The sequence below is a fragment of the Asparagus officinalis genome, chromosome 6 (genome assembly GCF_001876935.1).
Source record: "Asparagus officinalis chromosome 6, Aspof.V1, whole genome shotgun sequence".
Classification (NCBI taxonomy): domain Eukaryota; kingdom Viridiplantae; phylum Streptophyta; class Magnoliopsida; order Asparagales; family Asparagaceae; genus Asparagus; species Asparagus officinalis.
Genome location: NC_033799.1, coordinates 40,892,081 through 40,911,329, shown reverse-complemented (window position 1 = coordinate 40,911,329; position 19,249 = coordinate 40,892,081). Strand labels below are relative to the sequence as shown.

Genomic DNA, 19,249 nt, shown 5'->3' with positions numbered 1-19,249 from the left:
TCGAGTCCTGCCGCCGTTGCCTCCGAGTCGTTGCCACCTCCAAGTCCTGCTGCCGCCTCCGCGTCGCCAGCACATCCGACTTATTGCTTGCTTTTATGTTTAATACGCTCTGAAAGTAGGGCCCGGAAAGAAGGTAATTAAAAGATCTCTTTATGTTCTCTTAAAAGGCGAACCAAGTCCCTGGATGGATTCTATTTCTTTTACTGGCGTAATGAGCATAGTATTAACTTAATACATGTCATTTGTTATTTTGAGACTGTGTTTGACGAGCATAGTATTAACTTAATACATGTCATTTGTTATTTTGAGACTGTGTTTGACGATGCACCCATGAACAAGGATTTCTTTCCGTTCCTTTTACTAAATTTGTTATTTTGAGACTGTGTTTGACGATGCACCCATGAACAAGGATTTCTTTCCGTTCCTTTTACTAATATATATGTAGGTACATGTTCTCGAGCATAACTATGCACATTTATTTTCATTTGACTACTAAAATGAAGTTCATTTTTAAGTATAATCCTACTTATGTTATATTTCTATTTGCAATAGACAAATTTTCTGCTAGTGTGAAATGGTGTTTTTCGAATTAGTGTCAGATTGGTGCTGTTGTCTTGCATTTTAGATCCTTATTTGGGAGCTTATTCTAGCTTAAGATTCATGTTCTTATCTTGCATGTCGGATCCTAAATTTTAAATAAAGAGAAATAAATTCAATTTTCTTCTTCAAACCATTAAATACTCTGATCCCAATAACTCTTGCCCTATAAAAACACATATCTATAAGGAAAAGTATATAAAAAATTATTAAGGATTCTTTTTTTGCCATGTCCAAAGAAATATTCAGCTCAATGTGCTGGTGGCGAGAAGAAGGTGGTAGTGGTGTTGATGAGAATGGTGTTGACGATAACAATGGGACACCCAAAAAGACTTTCGGTTTAATATAGTTCCATTTATTTTGGGTGAGAGAAGATGAAAAGAATGAAAGGTGGAGAAAGAGAATACGTGGAAAGGGATGGGTGAGAAAGGAAGAAGAAAATAAATGTGAGTTGGAAAGTTGTTTGAAGAGGATAAATGAACATATCTTTAGGTCTTGTTGGTTTTAAGACTCTTGACTTTTTCTAAAGGGTTTGGATGCATAACATTTTAGTTTTTGCTCTATACAAGCAATTTTCCCAATAATTAAATAAGTACCACTACCTTTACCCTAAAAATAGTAAAATGCAGGCCACCTCGCATGCCTGCGGCCCTTATGACTCATTTTCCTTTTAACCAAAACTAATGTTGAGAGTAAACAATCAACTCATGGAACTCAAAGTATAAAATGTTGCATCCTCAGTTTTCCATTTTTGTCAAAACGGTATAATATCATGCTACCAAGTCTAGTAATAATTGCAAGAATTCCTCAAAAAAAGGGTTATTACGATATTAGCCAAAAAAGGGTTATTATGATATTAGCCCCCAAATCTTCAACATTTTGATATTAGACCCCTCATTAAAATTGAGCTTAAGCCCCTTAAAATCTTTAATATTTGATATTTGCCCCCCCAACCAAATCCTTAAAATTGATCTCAAGTCCCATAAATCCAATTAGGATGTTGAAATAAGCTCACTGTAGTAAAAATTTGATTGAAATTGAGGAATTTTTATATACTTTAATTTTTTTGGTGATTTGTTTGTTATACTCCTTTCATACAAGTCCAAGCTCATTAACCAATTTAACTGACATACCCATTAAGCTTCCCAAATCTGTTTAATAAAATCTAATTTGCACTTCATCTTCTCCACTGTCTTCTCGAAAGACTTTTTTTAGCTATAATCCCAAATTTACATCGAATATATTCCCATTAGAAGACATTGGAGAATCACTGGAGAAGATAAAGTGAAAAATGGGTTTACATTAGGGTATTTATTAATAGGATATGGGGAGCTCAGTGGGTACGATGAGCAGAGTTTAACTAGAACATCACCAAAAAAGTTAAATTAAATAGAGTACTTCCCCCATTTTAACAAGATTTCAACTAGGGAGGTGATATGACAAAGCCCAGGAATAGACTGATATATTAATCACATGAAAGCATGAAAAATATTGGGAAAATAAAAACATATGGATATACGTGGTTCGGCTTGTAGCCTACGCCCACAGGCGAAGGAAGAAAATAGCTTTACTAAATTGTAAGGAACAGAATATGGAGATCGTTCAATCACTTAATCCCTAACACATCTTGATAATCTCTATACAATCTCTCTCAAACAAAGGAACAAAAGAGAGCCCATAATTACCAACCAAGAGTTGATCAAAAACCTCCTTGACCAGATGTGGTTTTGCTACAGATTACCAAAAATACTAAAAAAACCAACAGCGCCTAGGGTTACCTCCTCTCTCTCAGCTTTCATTTTTTTTTCACCCTTTCTCCTTCGCTCCTGGCTGCGCCTCAAGTTTTCATTTTTTTGGACACTTGCCCCTCTTCTCCTGGCTGCCCCTCAAGAGTCGGAAAAGAAGAAAAATCGGCGCCTCCGTCTCCGTCGTTTGCTTCGCTTCAAGTCGGAGACGAAAACACCGGCGACTCCATCGTTTGCTTGAGGGTAGATCTGCTCGAGGAAAGGATTTGGTCGAGGTATAAAAATTTTGCCTTTCTCTATTATTTCAAGTTCCCTTTCAAATTTCTTTAATTGTTGTAAAAGAGAGTTCTAGCTTTCACACTGATTGTTGTTAAAGAGGGCTCTAGCTTTCGAAGTTTGAACTTTGTTAATGATCGGCTAATTTGTGGCTGTGCTTTCGGATGGTTCAGTGTCAAAAACCTGAAGTTAGCTATAATTTTCTAGAATTTTATGGGTAATTTTGGCTAACCATGTAGCAGGCTTCTATTGATGAGGGTGTTTGGAATTTTGTGAAGGTTGAACATGTGGAAACAAAAAAAATGCTGCAAGTTCAAAGAATGTTTCGGTGTTGAAATTTCCCTAAATGGACCAATATTAGTTTGTTGGTTTTATGAAGAAATTTTGGCATCTAGATCAAGGAAGAGAGAAATCTTTAATTCTACGGTTAAGTTTGGCAATGAAGCCATGTTGTTGCAAAGTGGTAGGTATAGTTTGGTGGGAATAGTTGGAGATTTTCTTTGTTGATATCTAATTCAAGTTGTTGGTTCCTAGCATTAGAAGATGAAATATCGGTGCAGGATTTAGTGGCTTTGTGTAACATGAATTCCATGGGTCCTTGTCTTGAATTGAAGCATCAATTCAATCTTGTGAAAAGCCTAACACTGTACTAAATTACCCAACATAAACTAAATAAACGATAAATCGTAGTTTTGAGGCTCTAAATAATCTCAAGTATATATTGTTCTAACATTTTGTTGTATGGAATTTTCAAGCACTATTCTTTTCATGCACTATTTCTCAGGAATCATGTTATATTTACTCAAAAGCTTGAATGTATATAACTTTCTTAGGCTACAATTTATTACTTTTACTTTCTTACTTTCAAAAACTAATTACTTTCTTACAATATATAAAAAAGATGGACAGAAATGAAGTTGTACGTAGGATGAACAATTCAGCTGCTGTTGCTACTGTACTAGTTATGCTAATGGTATTCATACGCCGATATCAACATCGTCCACTTAAAAGACGTAACATCCCTCGTCATCCTTCGTATGTAAGAGACTTAGACAGACATTCTCATATGCGTCAGATATTAAATGGTAGTACATCGAGTTGTCAAGACTATCTCAGGATGCGTATTGGACCTTTTATGAACTTAGCTCAAATGATGAGAGATGGGGGCTTATTGAAGGACACAATCCATGTTCCTATAGAAGAACAGTTGGCTACATTTCTCTACATAATGGGACACAAGTCCAAGAATAGGGCTTGCAGAATTGACTTCATACGTTTTGGGGAGACTATTAGCAGGTATTTCAATAAAGTTCTAGGAGCTATTTTTTCTCTTCGGGATAGGTTCATGAAACAAGCCCCAAATGAAACCCCGGCAGAAATTATAGAATCTAGTCAATGGTTTCCATTTTTCAAGGTAAGTTACGTATATTAATTATAAACAATTATAGCTATTCTATTGAATTGATACTAATTAGGATCTTGAAAGATTTTTTTTATTCAGGATTGTATTGGTCTAATAGATGGAACACACATAGATGCAACAGTACCAACTAAAGATGCTCCTAAATTTAGAGGACGCAAAGGGATCACACAAAATGTTTTGGCTGCAGTAACACCAAATAAACGATTCACATATGTGATGGCTGGTTGGGAGGGAGCTGCAAATGAGTTCACAATTCTTAAGGATGCACTATCCTTGCCCCCACCAAATGGTTTAAGAGTCTACGAAGGTAAGACATAAACAAAAATTCAATTAAGATGATAAATTAGTCAATATATTAGTAGGTTATATGTAATATAATAATGCACTTCATCAATATTGTAGTGAAATATTATTTGTGTGATGCTGGATACCCAACCACGCCGAGATTCATTGCTCCTTATCGTGGTGTACGATATCACTTGAAAGAACATAGTTGAAGAGTTCCTAACAATCGTCGAGAGTTATTCAATCTTCGGCATTCATCACTTCGTAGTAAGATAGAATGCACATTTGGAATCTTTAAAAATCGATTCAAGATTCTTTCTGCCAAACCTCATCATCCTTTCCCAAGTCAAGTAAACATCGTAATTGCATGTATTATTTTACATAATTATATTGCTATTATTGATCCGAACGATAAGTTCTTGAATGAGTTTATGCATGTAAATGAGGAGGATGGAGATATCGTGAATGAAGATGCATCCATTATTGATTTTACACAACAAATGACTCAACGGGAACAACTTGATATGCGGGAAGAGTGGAAGTCACGGCGAGATCAAATTGCATATGAAATGTGGATTGAATATTGTAATCGACATCGTAAAGGAGTCATGTATGAAACACCTTTTTGAGATTTATATGTAATGTTTGTAATGTGCTATGTTATGGAATTTAAACTTTGTTATGATTTGTAGGATTTGAACATTTCAACATGTATGCAATGTGGTATGTAGTGTTGCTTTATGTAGAATTTTAAACTTGTGATTTGTAGGATTTGATCGTTTTAAAAGATATATATATTTTTGCAATTTGTAATACTTGATGATAATTGTTTTTTCTTTTGACAATGTTTTTGCAAGCAGGGATGGAGAATCAAAATGGCTCATTTCGTCCGAAATTTTATTCTCAAAATAGAGATAGTCAAGAGAGTCAAGAGAGTAGAAATTCAAATGCAGCACTTCATGATAATAGCCCTACAGGAAGAATGCTCCAAATTCCATTCTCATATGGTTCTTTCCAAACTCCAACATCTGGATATGGTTCTTTCCAAAATCCTATGTCAGGTATGATGCCTCCTCCTTATGCTTGTGGACCATGGATGCAATTTTTAAATGGTACACCAATGCCACAAATGAGATCACAAAGTTCACCCATGAGTGGAACGCCAAGATCATTATCATTTGAAATCCCCTCATCGGAAGCTAGTGGCGGGTCTAAGAGGGTAGCTCGTGAACAAGATGAGGAAGTTTCGTCACCTTCAAAAAAACTTAATCAAACTGTGAAAGTGAAGAAAGCTGGAAACATCATGTGGGATGATGAGCTTGATGATTTCCTCATTCCTTTCTTGGCCAATGAAGCTAGGAATGGTGGAAAGTGTGACAAGAGTATGCGAAAATGTGGGAAGAATCGTTATCTAGACATGCGAAAATGTCATGAAATCAGTGGCGCCGGTTGGGATGAAGAAACAAAAACAATAACACTTGATCCAAGTGTTTATAGCACATGGGCAAGGGTAATAATTTCTTAATTTTCTGCTTTTAGAATTGTGTATTAGTGTCTAAATCCATTGCACTTCTCTAAATATGCAGCATCAATCAAAGGTTATATAAGTTTTTAATGTTTCGAAATCAGGTCCAAGAGGAAGTTAATGTCTTAACTAGAGGATTCGAAATCAGTATTGTGTGTATCTGCTCCAGATACACAGCAGATACACACAACATGTGTATCTACAGCAGATACACACAAGTGTATCTGCTGCAGATACATAGCAGATCTGTATCTGCTGTAGATACACAGATCTTCTGTGTATCTGCAGTAGATACAGATCTGCTGTGTATCTGCAGCAGAGTGTATCTGCTACAGATACATAGATCTGCTGTGTATCTGCAGCAGATACACAAAAGTGTATCTGCTACAGATACACACAAGTGTATCTGCTGCAGATACACTTGTGTGTATCTGCTGCAAATACACATGTTGTGTGTATCTGCTGTGTATCTGCAGCAGATACACATAATACTGATTTCGAATCCTCTAGTTAAGACATTAACTTTCTCTTGGACCTGATTTCGAAACCATAAAAAACTTATATAGCCTTTGATTGATGCGGCATATTTAGAGAAGTGCAATGGATTTAGACACTAATACACAATTCTAAAAGCAGAAAATTAAGAAATTATTACCCTTGCCCATGTGCTATAAACACTTGGATCAAGTGTTATTGTTTTTGTTTCTTCATCCCAACCGGCGCCACTGATTTCATGACATTTTCGCATGTCTAGATAACGATTCCGAAGAGTTCTATAGTGGTTTCCCACATTGTCCTTGGTAAATAACTGATGGAATTTTTCAGTACATGCTTTAGCCGCATTATTGAATGCCCTAGACCGCATACTCTTGTCACACTTTCCACCATTCCTAGCTTCATTGGCCAAGAAAGGAATGAGGAAATCATCAAGCTCATCATCCCACATGATGTTTCCAGCTTTCTTCACTTTCACAGTTTGATTAAGTTTTTTTGAAGGTGACGAAACTTCCTCATCTTGTTCACGAGCTACCCTCTTAGACCCGCCACTAGCTTCCGATGAGGGGATTTCAAATGATAATGATCTTGGCGTTCCACTCATGGGTGAACTTTGTGATCTCATTTGTGGCATTGGTGTACCATTTAAAAATTGCATCCATGGTCCACAAGCATAAGGAGGAGGCATCATACCTGACATAGGATTTTGGAAAGAACCATATCCAGATGTTGGAGTTTGGAAAGAACCATATGAGACCTCTTCACCATCATCATCCTCTCCATCCCCTCAAATCCCTCATCATCGCCCGCGCCTCCACCTTCGCCGCCGACGAGCCATCCTCCACCTTCGCCGCCGACGAGCCATCCTCCGCCTTTGCCTCTTCCGCCTGAATAAGCGGTTATTAAAGGGACACGTCCGCTCCCTCTGTTCTTAGATCTTTGAAGGCAACAGTGATCAAGAGATCTCAGGTTTCTGCTCATTGGATCTTTGATTTTATTTAGATTTATTTGTAGGCAACAGTGATCAAGAGATCTCAGGTTTCTGCTCATTGGATCTTTGATTTTATTTAGATTTATTTGTTTACCTCAATATTTTGTTACTTACTTAAGTTGAGTGCTAGTGAAATTTAGATGAGTTAGGAGTTTACACAAAAAAAAATTTTTTTTGGGGAGAATTATATCTTGATGACCTGATTCTACCCATGTGACGAGTTCTTTAGCAGGCCATTTTCTAATTCACTGATGACATTTACAGTAGGATACGGATCTCCTCTTGATCCCTCTGTTGATGAGATACTTTTTTCCTGTTTTCTCTTTCTCATTTTTCTCTCTTTTAATGTTTGTTTTTTTTTGTTTAATTGCAAGAAAGAAAAAGCAGTTATATACAACTTGTTAGACTATAATTAAGAAGGTCAAATTGGAGGATTTTCAAACCATAATAATCGATTTGCTAATTTATTAATGTTCTTTAATATTGGGTTTAATATTTTTTGAGAAAAAACTTTTGCAAATTTAGGAGTCGTTTCCCTACTCTTTTTCTTATATTATCCAATTTTAGAAAATCAATGTAGAAGAGAATGTTATAATTTTATCTGAGATGTTGCCAATTCAGTGGATATAGTTCCCTTTGCCCCATCTTAAAATTTAATAAAATAGATCCAGAGGCAAAATTCATGAAAAGTAAAAAAGAGAAAGGAAATTAAAGAGAAGGAGAAAAGAGTTAAATCGCAGATAGACACATGGAGTTCTAACTAAGCATATAGACTCCTAATTGCTTTTTTCCATAAGCAATTATCCTGTTTTTTGGCCTTTGCTTCTCCTTGTTGTGTTTACACATTCCTTTACGTTTGCTGTTTCATTTGGTGTAAGACTATAGAACGATTACATCACATCTATTATAACTTCAAACCTTTCTTTATATGCACTAAAATGTTAATTGTTAAACGTTCTACGCGATTCTTTATATTGCATATGCGGGAATTTAATCAGGTTTTTATTTCTTGAATTATTTTTAGGCTAGTCTTTTGCTTTGTTTTTCTCTCCATGTACCTCATGTTTTGTTCCGTTAAGTTGTTAGGAGTCGTTACTGATAAATCATTTTATTTAGGTTAGCATGGCCCGTAACTACATCAGTGATAAGGATTGGATGTATGTGGGTCGTGCAGAACGCATGCGTTATATTTTTGTTAATGGAGTTAGTGCGTTCATGGACTTTGTTCGTAGACACGATATGGTTCGGCATGGGAGACTCATTTGTCCATGTAAATTATGCGCGAATAGGTTGCATCAACTGGAGGAAGAAGTAGAACTTCACATTGTGAAGAATGGTTTTGTTAGCGATTACAAAACTTGGGTATATCATGGAGAAATTGAAGGTCTCATTAATGCAGATGAAGAAGAACAAGAAGAAGATAACTTGTTTCTCGATGAGGAAATGGAGGAAATGGTTGAGGTAGCTCTTGGTAACACTAACCGTGCTGAAGATCCTCCTTTCAAAGGAGGACATCATGAAGATAATTATGATAAATACATGAATGATGCTAGGAGGCCCATTTATGAGAATGCAAAACACTCCACGTTGTCATGGTTTGTCCATCTATTTTAGATTAAATGTCTAAATAAATGGAGCAACAAGTCATTTACGATGCTCCTCAAGTTTCTTAAAGATTCTATGCCTCTGGGGAACCATGTGCCTGAGAGCTGGTACGAAGCTTAAAAGATAATGTCTAATCTGGGTCTGAAGTGTGAGATGATACATGCATGTCCCAATGATTGTATACTTTATTGGAAAGAAAATTCAGATAAGACGGAGTGTCCTACTTACGGAGAGGCTAGATATAAGAAAGTACATGGTCAGAAGAAGGATATACCTATCAAGATAGTACGATACTTTCCCATTACACAGAGGCTGCAGAGGCTATTCAAGTGTAAGAAGACAGCAGTGGCGATGACTTGGCATCACCGTGCACGTCCAAGTGAAAATGGACGAATGAGTCATCCTAGAGATACGCCTACATGGAAGGATTTTGACAGTAGACACTCAACATTTAGTCAGGAACCTCGCAATATCAGGCTGGGATTGGCTAGTGATGACTTTTGCCCCTTCAGCTTTAAGGACAATCCCCACAGCACATGGCCAGTTGTGATGATGGTTTATAACCTCTCACCGTGGTTAACTATGGACCAATCATATTTCATGATGCCTCTTCTTATTGATGGTCCAAAGTCACCGGGAAACAATATTGACGTCTATCTTCGACCTCTTATCGAAGAGTTAAAGTTTTTATTCATCGATGGTGTGGAGACATACGATGCGGACACGGGGACAAACTTCACCATGCGTGCAGCCTTAATGTGGACAATCAATGATTTTCCTGCGTATGGAATGCTATCTGGTTGGTCTGTACATGGTTACACTGCATGTCCTTACTGTCATCTCCAGACAACATCGAGAAGACTACCCTTTAGCAATGCATGTCCTTACTGTCATCTCCAGACAACATCGAGAAGACTACCCTTTAGCAATAAGACTTGTTATTGCAGCCATCGGCGTATGTTGGATGAAAATCATCCGTACAGAGATGACATCATCCACTTTGATGGTACTAAAGAGAATCGTCCACGTCCAGACCCATTATCCGGAGAGGATATACTTGCTCAGTGGAATGGTAAAAACAATGTGACTTTCAGAAAAGTTAAGGGAAGGCAAGAAACACCACAGGGATGGAACAAGAAAAGTATCTTCTTTGAACTACCATACTGGAAGACAAATAAAGTGCGGCACAATCTAGACGTCATGCACATTAAGAAGGGAGTATCTGAGCACATACTTAACTTCTCTGTAAAGATGGAAAATCAAAAGATAACCTCAAAGCTCGAAGGGATCTCCAGGCATGGAATATTAGAAAAGAGTTACATCCTATACCGAAGGCAGGAAATCCTGACCAATTTGTACTCCCTAATGCCGTGTATCACATGTCACCAGATGAGAAGAAAAAGTTTCTCCAGGTGTTACATGAGTTGAAGGTTCGTACGGGGTTTTCAGGATCATTTAGTAAGAAGATAAAGATTAGTAAAGGCAAGATCAAAGGGTTGAAGAGTCATGATCACCATATTGTTATGGAGCATCTTCTTCCTCTCTCTCTTAGGACTTCTCTCCCTAAATCAGTCGGTTTAGTGATCAACGATTTTTACAGATTCTTCCAGGAATTATGCGCTAAAAACATTGAGGATGATAAGTTGAAGAAGCTAGAGGCTGAAATTCCCTTAATTTTGTGCAAGCTTGAGCGAATTTTTCCACCTTCATTCTTTGATATCATTATACACCTGACTGTTCATCTTGCAACCGAGGCTAGGCTTGCCGGACCGGTACAATATCGATGGATGTACCCCATTGAAAGGTACCTTTAGTTTTTCAGTTAACGTAATCAATATATTTTTATTTTATAGCTTGGATGCGGTGATTTAGTGTAAGCTTTTGTAGGTACCTTCTCACTCTGAAGAATTATATTCGTAATAGAAATCGACCAGAGGGTTCTATTATGGAAGGTTATCTGCTAGAGGAGGTAACCACTTTTTGTTCTCGTTATCTGGATGAAGACATTGAGACAAAACTCAACAGACCTGTTATGATCCATGACGGACCATCTAAAAAGCCGGATTACAATAGAATGACGTCCGCGTTTATCAACAAGATTCATCACTTTATCCTTCTCAATCTCGAATGCCTTGGAGAAATTAGAGAGTATGTCTATTTCGCATAATTATATATGTTTATATGACATAATATACTTCTCACATTAACTACTCATTTTGACATTAGATTACACAAAGATGAAATACGTGCAATGCATAGTAATTAGAATGAGGCACGTGTTGAAACACATCATCAGGACAATTTTTGCAATTGGTTTAAACATTATGTAAGTTTTCTATTATCTCATTTTTGACTCATTCTATTATTTAATCTAACATCTTTATGTAATTTCCATATTAACCTTTTTGTCAGAGCCGATTACCGGGTATAGAACCAATATTAGATAAGGAACTTGGATATTTGGCTACGTTTCCAGATGCTGAAGTTAAATACTATAAAGGATTCGGTGTTGGCGGTTACAAGTTTGAAATCAAGTCTATAGAAGAATCTCGAACCACCCAAAATAGCGGAATTGCAACCCTAGGCACTAATGGTGAGACATACTATGGATACCTTGATAACATACTTGGTATCAACTATCCCGGACGAGCAGGATGCATTTATGTCTTCCAGTGTGTTTGGTATGATATGAAGACTGGAACGGGTAAGTAGAGAGACAATTACGGGTCTTGGATAGATGAATATGGATTGACGAGTGTAAACACGACACGGTTTTCCTTTGAGGACGATCCATTTATATTTCCAGAACAAGCATTTCAAGTATACTACTCGAAGTGCTTGAGCCATTCGGGGTGGAGTGTTGTATGTCGATGGAGGCCCAGAGATACTTACGACGTCCCACAATTCGTAGATTCAGAGGTTGTAGAGATCAATGATGACGAAGAGTTTGAGCAGGGAGGAGTTGTATGTCAAGATAAATCTCCTGAGTTTGATAAAGTTTCGTGGGTTAGGAATGATTTGAATAGTGAAATACTTGTAGATATTCCTACAACTTACAGGGAATCTGTAGAACCTAACACTTCTGTAAAGCGAAAAAGGTAACCATTATAAAAATTTATTTTGAATTGAGGAATGAATTACTATATGATGTGCTTTGGATGTGTGATTGTCAAAAGAGTTATGAATTGCTTTAATTTTATCCCTTATTCTCTTTGGTTGCGTTATAATAGTTTCAAATTGTAACAGTAGAGTTTAAGTATTAATTAGTTTGGATTCATTGTGTGATTCTATGCTTGTCATCTCATAGTTCTATCTATTTCCTTGTTCTGTAGAACCTAACACTTCTGTAAAGCAAAAAAGGTAACCATTATAAAAATTTATGTTGTTTAAAATTTATATCTTCAAATTTATAAATATGTCTATTCGCTTATATCTTATATGAATTGTAAAATTTTTCTAGGGCTTGACGAAGATGTCTGGAAACCCATCACGGAGCAGATCACGTAGAATTATACAGCGCGGGGACCTACATCGTCAAGTGAGAGAGCGTAGGAGAGATCTTAGCAGATCACGTAGAATTATACAGCGCGGGGACCTACATCGTCAAGTGAGAGAGCGTAGGAGAGATCTTGAATCTACTCATGTTGCTACATCTGTACCTAGCATTGGAGAGTTTACTCCAGTCAGAGGTAACTATTTACTTTTATTTTGATTCTGTTTTAACATGACATCAAATCATTATCCCTTACATATTTCTTTTTATTTTGTATTTTCATTATCCCTTACATATTTCTTTTTATTTTGTGTTCTGTTGTGTTGCTGCGTGTTGTTCTTTCCTGCGACTTGTGTGTTGGCTCAAGTGCCTGGAGTTCTACATTAATTCCCATGGTTTCTACCGAACTACTACCAACCAGAGCCTATATCTACTCCTTTGCAAATTTGGCAATCTAGCACCTTTATGTCAAATTTGTATGCGTTGTAGTTGGTTTCTATTTACAGGTTTGGATTTAGCCATGGAGGCAAACTATTTTATGCTGTATGGTCAGCTACATCTGGGACACTGATTCTAATTAATTGAACTATGTGACCCGTTTTAATTTATTTCGTGTTCGATTGGATTCGCATCTCATGCATCGGGTAAAATAACATCTGTAACCAGCCCCTAGTTACATGTTGATTTATCGCTAGTTCTCAACTCATACTGTCCGTTTTTAGTCTTTTGCTAGTCTAGTCATCCATGTTAATTTTATTGACGAGGAAAGTCTTAATCGATTTTTTCCCTTTAATAAATGATGAAATAAGAAGCTAACCTTGGAAACATTTCCCTGATCGATTATGTCCTTTGAGGAAAGATATTTTACTTGCAGTTCATCTCTTACACAGATGTAGATGCAAATCGACAAACGCCTACAGACCTAAATGATTTACAGACGACCCCCTTTCGCATTCCATACCTTCTGGACAATCATCAGGTTAGTATCTCTTCTACACTCAATCTTGGATGTAATTCAGATGCTTCTATCTTTCTTTATATCTTTCGCTTTTGTATTGTACATTCGAATCATTTGTTTAACATTCGGTCTACGAGCTGTGACCGGTGTGTATGGTAAGTAGGCATTGCTTGAAATTTTGTGTAACATGATGGATACCAAAACAATTTTCTCCCTAGCTACTTTACAAAATTCCTATAACGTGACGTATATATTAGAGGATACTTGTGAAATTGTATGGCAATTAAATCTCAGTTCTTATTGTGATCCATTAAAGAAAAAACCACAGAACCTGAGGGTTGTTATTATATATTATTATTAGTAGTTCAGGAGTACTAGTCGTTTTTCCAAAAACGCAAATAAAATAAAATTAAAAAGAAATTAAAGAAAGAAAAACGGTAGGGTTCTGGGAACTTTCATCTAATAATGGTAAAGACCTTCAGAAGTCGTAAGTCATTCTTTATGCAATTTTTCCGTGTTGAGGAATGCAGCAAGTTGCATTATCTTTGGGATTAATTTGTTTAACCAATTAACAAAGACTTCGTTTCCAGCTAGTTTGAGACTTGCAGGCAGAGCCTTCTAGCTATAAATGTATAGCCCCTTCAGGTTTCAGAAGTTACCCACTTCAATCCGTAAATGTACCAGCAGTTCAGCATTTTCGGCAGCTTCAAAAAATTTCAGATTAGAAGTAAAGGAATTGTTGCTCAAATAGATTTATCTACATGTTAAATTTTAATTAAGAGTTCTTTTAATAAAGTACAAATAACAGTGAATTAGTTCAGATTGTCCTCCATGTGCAAGCTGTTCTTTTGGTGATTAATGTGCATTCTGAACTGGATATTTGTACTTACATGAATCATTTTTATTGTTTAGCTGCATCTACATCTGCACCGACATGTGTTCCAAAACACTCTTTTAATCTTCGTCCTAGTCGTTCTCGGAAACATGCGGAGCGACAAGGCGATGGAGGTAGCAATTTGTATATATATCCACTTTGAATTTATATTATTTATTATTCTTTATATGATCTAATATCTTATTTGTCTCATCACATACAGTGCAATCGCGATCCTCTGTTCCCACTCGAGGCCCCAATACTTCCCATAAGCTTAAGCCCGATGCTGAAAAAGGTGAGAAGGTATGGCCTCTGTTCCTCAATAATAGGGGTCGCCCCATTGGTGATTATGCTGAGAAATGGGGAAAGTATGTGGGGACGGAGAGTCGTGTGTACTGCAAATATCCTCTCCATTTAGAATGGGGTGATGAACATAATAGGTCATTTGACGAGTTCTTTATAAGATGCCAGGTATAATTATATTTGTATTTTGATTTATCTGATTAATTTGTTATCATTTGGTACTTAATATTTTAACCATGTGATTTGTTTATTGAATTTGCAGAAGGATTATGAGTTTCTCCCTGTGGATCCTAATCAGCCTCTCTCCCATCATATTATTTATCGAGGAATGAAGTCTCAGCTACAGGAGAGGGTTCGCTATAATAGGTGTCAGGTAAAACATGAGTGTTTTGAGGTGTGGAAAAATACTCCCGAAGCAGAGAGGGAGGCTCTCTGGCTTACTCCGGCGTTTTCTTGGATTGATAGAGACTCGTGGACTAATTTGTGTGCATATTATGATGCAGAGGACAAGAAGGTCTATAGTTTAAACTAAATCAATTGTTTAGTTGGTAATTAATTTTGCCTTTGTTTGATTACAAATCTAAATATTATAATAACATGCAGGAGGAGGCAAGACGTAATGCGCAGAATCGGGCGTCAAATTTGCATGGTAGAGCAACCTATACAGGTGGCTCGAGGAATATGTGCCGGGCTATGGAACAATTGGTAAATTTGATTCTTACAGCTAATTAAAATTCAAATGATATAATTCTTAATGTTTTGATCGATTATACAACATATTTTTGGTGAATTGTAGAAATGTCAAAATCATTGAGGATGGTGACACACCTACAATGTTGAAACTATATTTGGGTACCCACTCGTCATCAGTAGATAAGATCACCAGAGAGTATACATACCCGGACAATAGCACTAATGAGTATTGCGTAAGTGTTCTATTTTGTTATATATAAAGCATTAGTATACTGTATCTTGTCATTCAAAAATTATTGGCACAACTTACCAACCTAAACTTTTAAACATTTAGGCATGTTATTTTCCTGGCAGTGATAGCAGGATTCTGATAGCAGTGATAGCAGGAGTACCTTAAACCTTGAGTATTTATGCATCCTATTGTATTGTTTTCTGTATAAACTGCTGATGAGACTATTGGCACAACGCTTTTTAGCTTTGACATCTCTTTTTCCCCCTTGACACTTTGATACCAGCTGAAAGAAAGTGTCACTGTCATTAACTTTAATATCCTCAGTATTGCTTCACTTGTTGCTAGGCTTAAAATGTATCACGTGCTTAACACGTGATACATTTTGGAGAAATGTATCCCATCTACCTCAATTTCTTCACCTCATTCTACTTGGGCTTTGATAAGAATTGGTTTGGACTAAATAAAATGAGAAGAAAGAAATGAGGCGTAGAGAATTTATTTTTCTTCATGAGGTTATGGTTGTCGTAAATGAGTCGCGTGTTTAAGTACATGAATACATTTAAAAAAAAAAAGTAAGAGTGAAGCGAAAGGTATTAAAGTGAAGCGACACTGAAATTTTGGTGTATGAAAGTTTCTTAAAAAAATGTTGCACAACTTCAGGGTAAAAAAAATGCAAATAATCCTTCAAATATGGGTGTAGTTGCTTGGACTGAATAAGATGCACGATTACACACGCAGGGTGGCTGGTACAGAGTATTGACCAGCACAGAGCTCATTAACTATTGACTCTCAATAGCAATCATTCTTCCTCTGAAGAAGGGCTTGAGAACTTTGTGTTTGCAGGCCTAGTATCAATTTAACTATTAAAATCCGAACTATTTAGTGCAGTCGTGGTACCTTTTCTGAATCCATTTTAAAATTGTATCTGATACGATTTGAATCTCCATCTTAATGTGTTTTGCGTAATACCAAAATTTCGATAATGTGTATCTGATACTATTTAGTGCAGGCATGTTATTTTCCCTTCATTGATCATGCGTTCAATGGGTGTATGTTTTAGATCTAAAGCAGTTTTCCCTTCAAAAAACTTAAACCCAAGAATAGATAAGGGGGAGAGGAAGATCATGAGGTTCTCTATTGCCATTCTCCTCTTTTTCTTCACCTTCAGTATTGATCTCAGCAGCTGCAGCTCCAACTTTCAGTTTGATGCTGAGCTGCAGGTTTCTGCTGATGTCTGCAGCGGAGAAAATGTTGGAGAATGCTTAGAGATGAGCAGCAAGAAAATTCTTTGGGCGGCGACGGCTGTTGGTGGCGGACCTGGCGGTGGAAAGAAGAGGTACATAAGCTATGAAGCTCTAAGGAGGGACAATGTGCCCTCTAATAGGCTTGGGAAGCCTTACTACAACTGCCATGCTCTTCCAAAGGCGAACCCTTACACTAGGGGATGCAGTGTAATCACCGGGTGCGCTCGAGGCGATTGATTCTTCCTCATTCACTAACCTTGCCTTCATGAACTAACTTAATGCATTCCTCTTTTTCTGTAGTTGTTGATTAATTTTTCAACTGCTTATAATGTATTATTATTACTTTTAATTTGTCTTATATATGCTATCATGTCTGTTGAGAACAATCATTGTGTATGATTTATATAATGATTAATTTTTCAACTTCTTATAATGTATTACTATTACTTTTAATTTGTCTTATATATGCTATCATGTCTGTTGAGAACAATCATTGTCTTATATATGCTTTCATGTCTTGTTGACTTATATTTGAATACTTTGTATCGTGTAGGAGCGGGTCATCGAGAAGGCAACCTCATCAGGGGTCGGTTCAACCCCAAAGGACGATGCACTTTCCTTCACCCAGATGTTAGATTCCTTGCACGGAGGGCATCACGGTGGTTATGAAAGAGGTTTGGGCATTGGTGTCACTCGGTCTTATTTGAGGGCCTCCTCTATACCAGAAATCAGCACTTCTAATCAGGAGCTACGTCGCGAGGTTGCTGATCTTAGAGCTTGGGTAGCTGAGATGGACAGTCTCAAGGAGGAGCTTAGGTCTCAGATGCATTGGATTAATAACAATATGGTACATATGCAAATAATATACACACTCGCATACACATGTAGACTAGCATACACAAATATACATACATCTAATACTTATACACATAAACACACACATAGATTTAATACTTAGTCGCGTATATACTCATACATTGCTATTACTTTATAGGTTAATTCTTCGGGTACTTGTCCTGCTCCCACTCCTAATGATCCACCATCATTTACTCAGCCTGGTCTAATTCCTCAGCACGCTGCCGATATACGACATTCTGCTCGTCCTGCTTCAGCTATTAACACTTCTACTTCCAGTGCTCAAGGTTTATCACAAGAGAATCTTGTTAGGATATTTGCAGACTTGAGGCGTTCCGGTTTGTCACAGGAGGACATTCTTCGAGGAATTTCTTCTGTTCCTTGACTGGATTGATTAGGCTACTTCTAATTTTATTTTGGACATTTGAGACATTTTTGATGTTAGAGACACGTATATAATATTAGATGCTTTTCATTGTGATATATTAAGTAATCATTGCGTATGTATATGTTTTGTCTCTAATATTGAATATTGAGTAATTATTGAGTAATCATTGGATACTTAGCATCTTTTGAGACTTTTTTTTGTGTTTGTACATTTTGATTTCATTATGAGTAATTATTGTGTGAGATGTGTATATATAATAAACAGGTAGATAAAAAAAGTAATCAAAAATTTTAAAAAAAGTTAAAAATAAACAGCCCAAACGGTCCAAACCGTTTGGGCAAATATATGCCCAAACGGTTCAAACCGTTTGGGCAAATATATTTGAGTTTGGATTTTTGAGGACCATAGCAATCACATCTGTCCTATACAAAATTCACCTACTATAAGTAAGATTTTTGAGTTTGGAAGCATATGCTTGTTTGAGGAGCACCATATTCGTAAGTGATCATAGAAGAGAGTATTAGCAAACTCCAACAAGCAGTAGGAAAAATGATTTCTCATATTCTTTGATAATGATCATTAGACATTGATATCCTTTTTGATTCTACTAAGTCTTGGAAGATGTCAGGCAAAGAAACAATATGCAATCCTCTGGCAGGGAAAAAAATCAAAACAAGACGAAAACTCCAAATGGAGTTCTCTGGCTATATCCCCTTTAATGATAAGGATAAAAATGCTAACATAACAAATTGGCTTGTAGCAAATAAATTAAAGAGAGTCACAATCGATTAGTCTGTGCATTTGAGCTCGGTCAATAAAAGAATGCATTCTATGTGAATCAGAATTTGTATGCAAATGTAGTTCTCACTATTAATCATTATCAAGCTCTAAGCTAATAGATAACTATATATAATCTAGAATATAAATTTATATATAATTTCCATTGAAGTTTTGTTGGCTTCTGTAGATACTTCTTTGCAATTGTTTTGTATCAATTGAATAATAAAGGCTTATGAATATGTAACTAAGTTGACTAATTTGTTTTCTCTATAAAGGTTTATGATTTTGGCAACGTTATTGGAGCTATTTGGAGCATAACCATATTCTGTTTTTACATGGTTCTGATGATAAAAAACGCACAATTACATCGTGTCTACCTGGTCTTTCTTGCTGTGGGAGACCTCGTAAGTCAACTTACTCCTTTTTCTAATTCATGCAATAAAGATCCAGATATATATATTTTATTGTCAAGGGTTGCATCAAAATA

General features: G+C 36.5%; 3 protein-coding genes across 7 annotated transcripts in view; all 3 read left to right on the top strand.

Moving 5' to 3' along the window:
* Positions 1-14,970, top strand: part of LOC109844690 — a 17,213-nt gene extending 2,243 nt beyond the window's left edge. Inside the window, exons 1-8 of one of the 3 annotated variants that reach the window (XM_020413806.1) lie at positions 372-2,617; positions 5,187-5,836; positions 12,403-12,440; positions 12,510-12,631; positions 13,326-13,414; positions 14,306-14,401; positions 14,491-14,738; positions 14,833-14,970. In XM_020413806.1, coding sequence (XP_020269395.1) covers positions 5,189-5,836; positions 12,403-12,440; positions 12,510-12,631; positions 13,326-13,414; positions 14,306-14,401; positions 14,491-14,685 — 1,188 coding nt within the window. In that variant the 5' untranslated portion in view covers positions 372-2,617; positions 5,187-5,188 and the 3' untranslated portion in view covers positions 14,686-14,738; positions 14,833-14,970. The other 2 variants (XM_020413804.1, XM_020413805.1) reach the window with 2 other exon arrangements.
* Positions 7,109-10,535, top strand: LOC109844692. The gene is made up of 3 exons (XM_020413807.1): positions 7,109-7,315; positions 7,385-9,768; positions 9,823-10,535. Exons 2-3 carry the CDS (start codon positions 9,069-9,071, stop codon positions 10,368-10,370), a joined length of 1,248 nt encoding a protein of 415 aa, XP_020269396.1. The 5' UTR covers positions 7,109-7,315; positions 7,385-9,068; the 3' UTR covers positions 10,371-10,535.
* On the top strand, positions 15,061-18,164 carry LOC109844693. Of its 3 annotated transcripts, none has more exons than XM_020413810.1 (6): positions 15,061-15,084; positions 15,174-15,275; positions 15,367-15,496; positions 16,556-16,624; positions 16,736-16,957; positions 17,293-17,390. In XM_020413810.1, exons 3-6 carry the CDS (start codon positions 15,486-15,488, stop codon positions 17,372-17,374), a joined length of 384 nt encoding a protein of 127 aa, XP_020269399.1. In that variant the 5' UTR covers positions 15,061-15,084; positions 15,174-15,275; positions 15,367-15,485; the 3' UTR covers positions 17,375-17,390. The 3 variants fall into 3 exon arrangements, with proteins under 3 accessions (XP_020269399.1, XP_020269398.1, XP_020269397.1); XM_020413809.1 differs by adding an exon at positions 17,734-18,164 and having other exon boundaries at positions 15,065-15,084; positions 16,556-16,957; positions 17,293-17,586; XM_020413808.1 differs by lacking the exons at positions 15,061-15,084; positions 16,556-16,624; positions 16,736-16,957 and adding an exon at positions 17,734-18,164 and having other exon boundaries at positions 17,293-17,586.

What these genes read in the sequence shown, in the direction of transcription:
- LOC109844692 (XM_020413807.1), top strand. Translation starts at nt 9,069, where the DNA reads ATGTCTAATCTGGGTCTGAAGTGTGAGATGATACATGCATGTCCCAAT. An exon ending in TGTACATGGTTACACTGCAT is followed by an intron (nt 9,769 to 9,822) that starts GTCCTTACTGTC and finishes TTAGCAATGCAT; the next exon opens with GTCCTTACTGTCATCTCCAG.
- LOC109844693 (XM_020413808.1), top strand. Translation starts at nt 15,404, where the DNA reads ATGTTGAAACTATATTTGGGTACCCACTCGTCATCAGTAGATAAGATC. An exon ending in ATAGCACTAATGAGTATTGC is followed by an intron (nt 15,497 to 17,292) that starts GTAAGTGTTCTA and finishes TGTATCGTGTAG; the next exon opens with GAGCGGGTCATCGAGAAGGC. An exon ending in ATTGGATTAATAACAATATG is followed by an intron (nt 17,587 to 17,733) that starts GTACATATGCAA and finishes ATTACTTTATAG; the next exon opens with GTTAATTCTTCGGGTACTTG.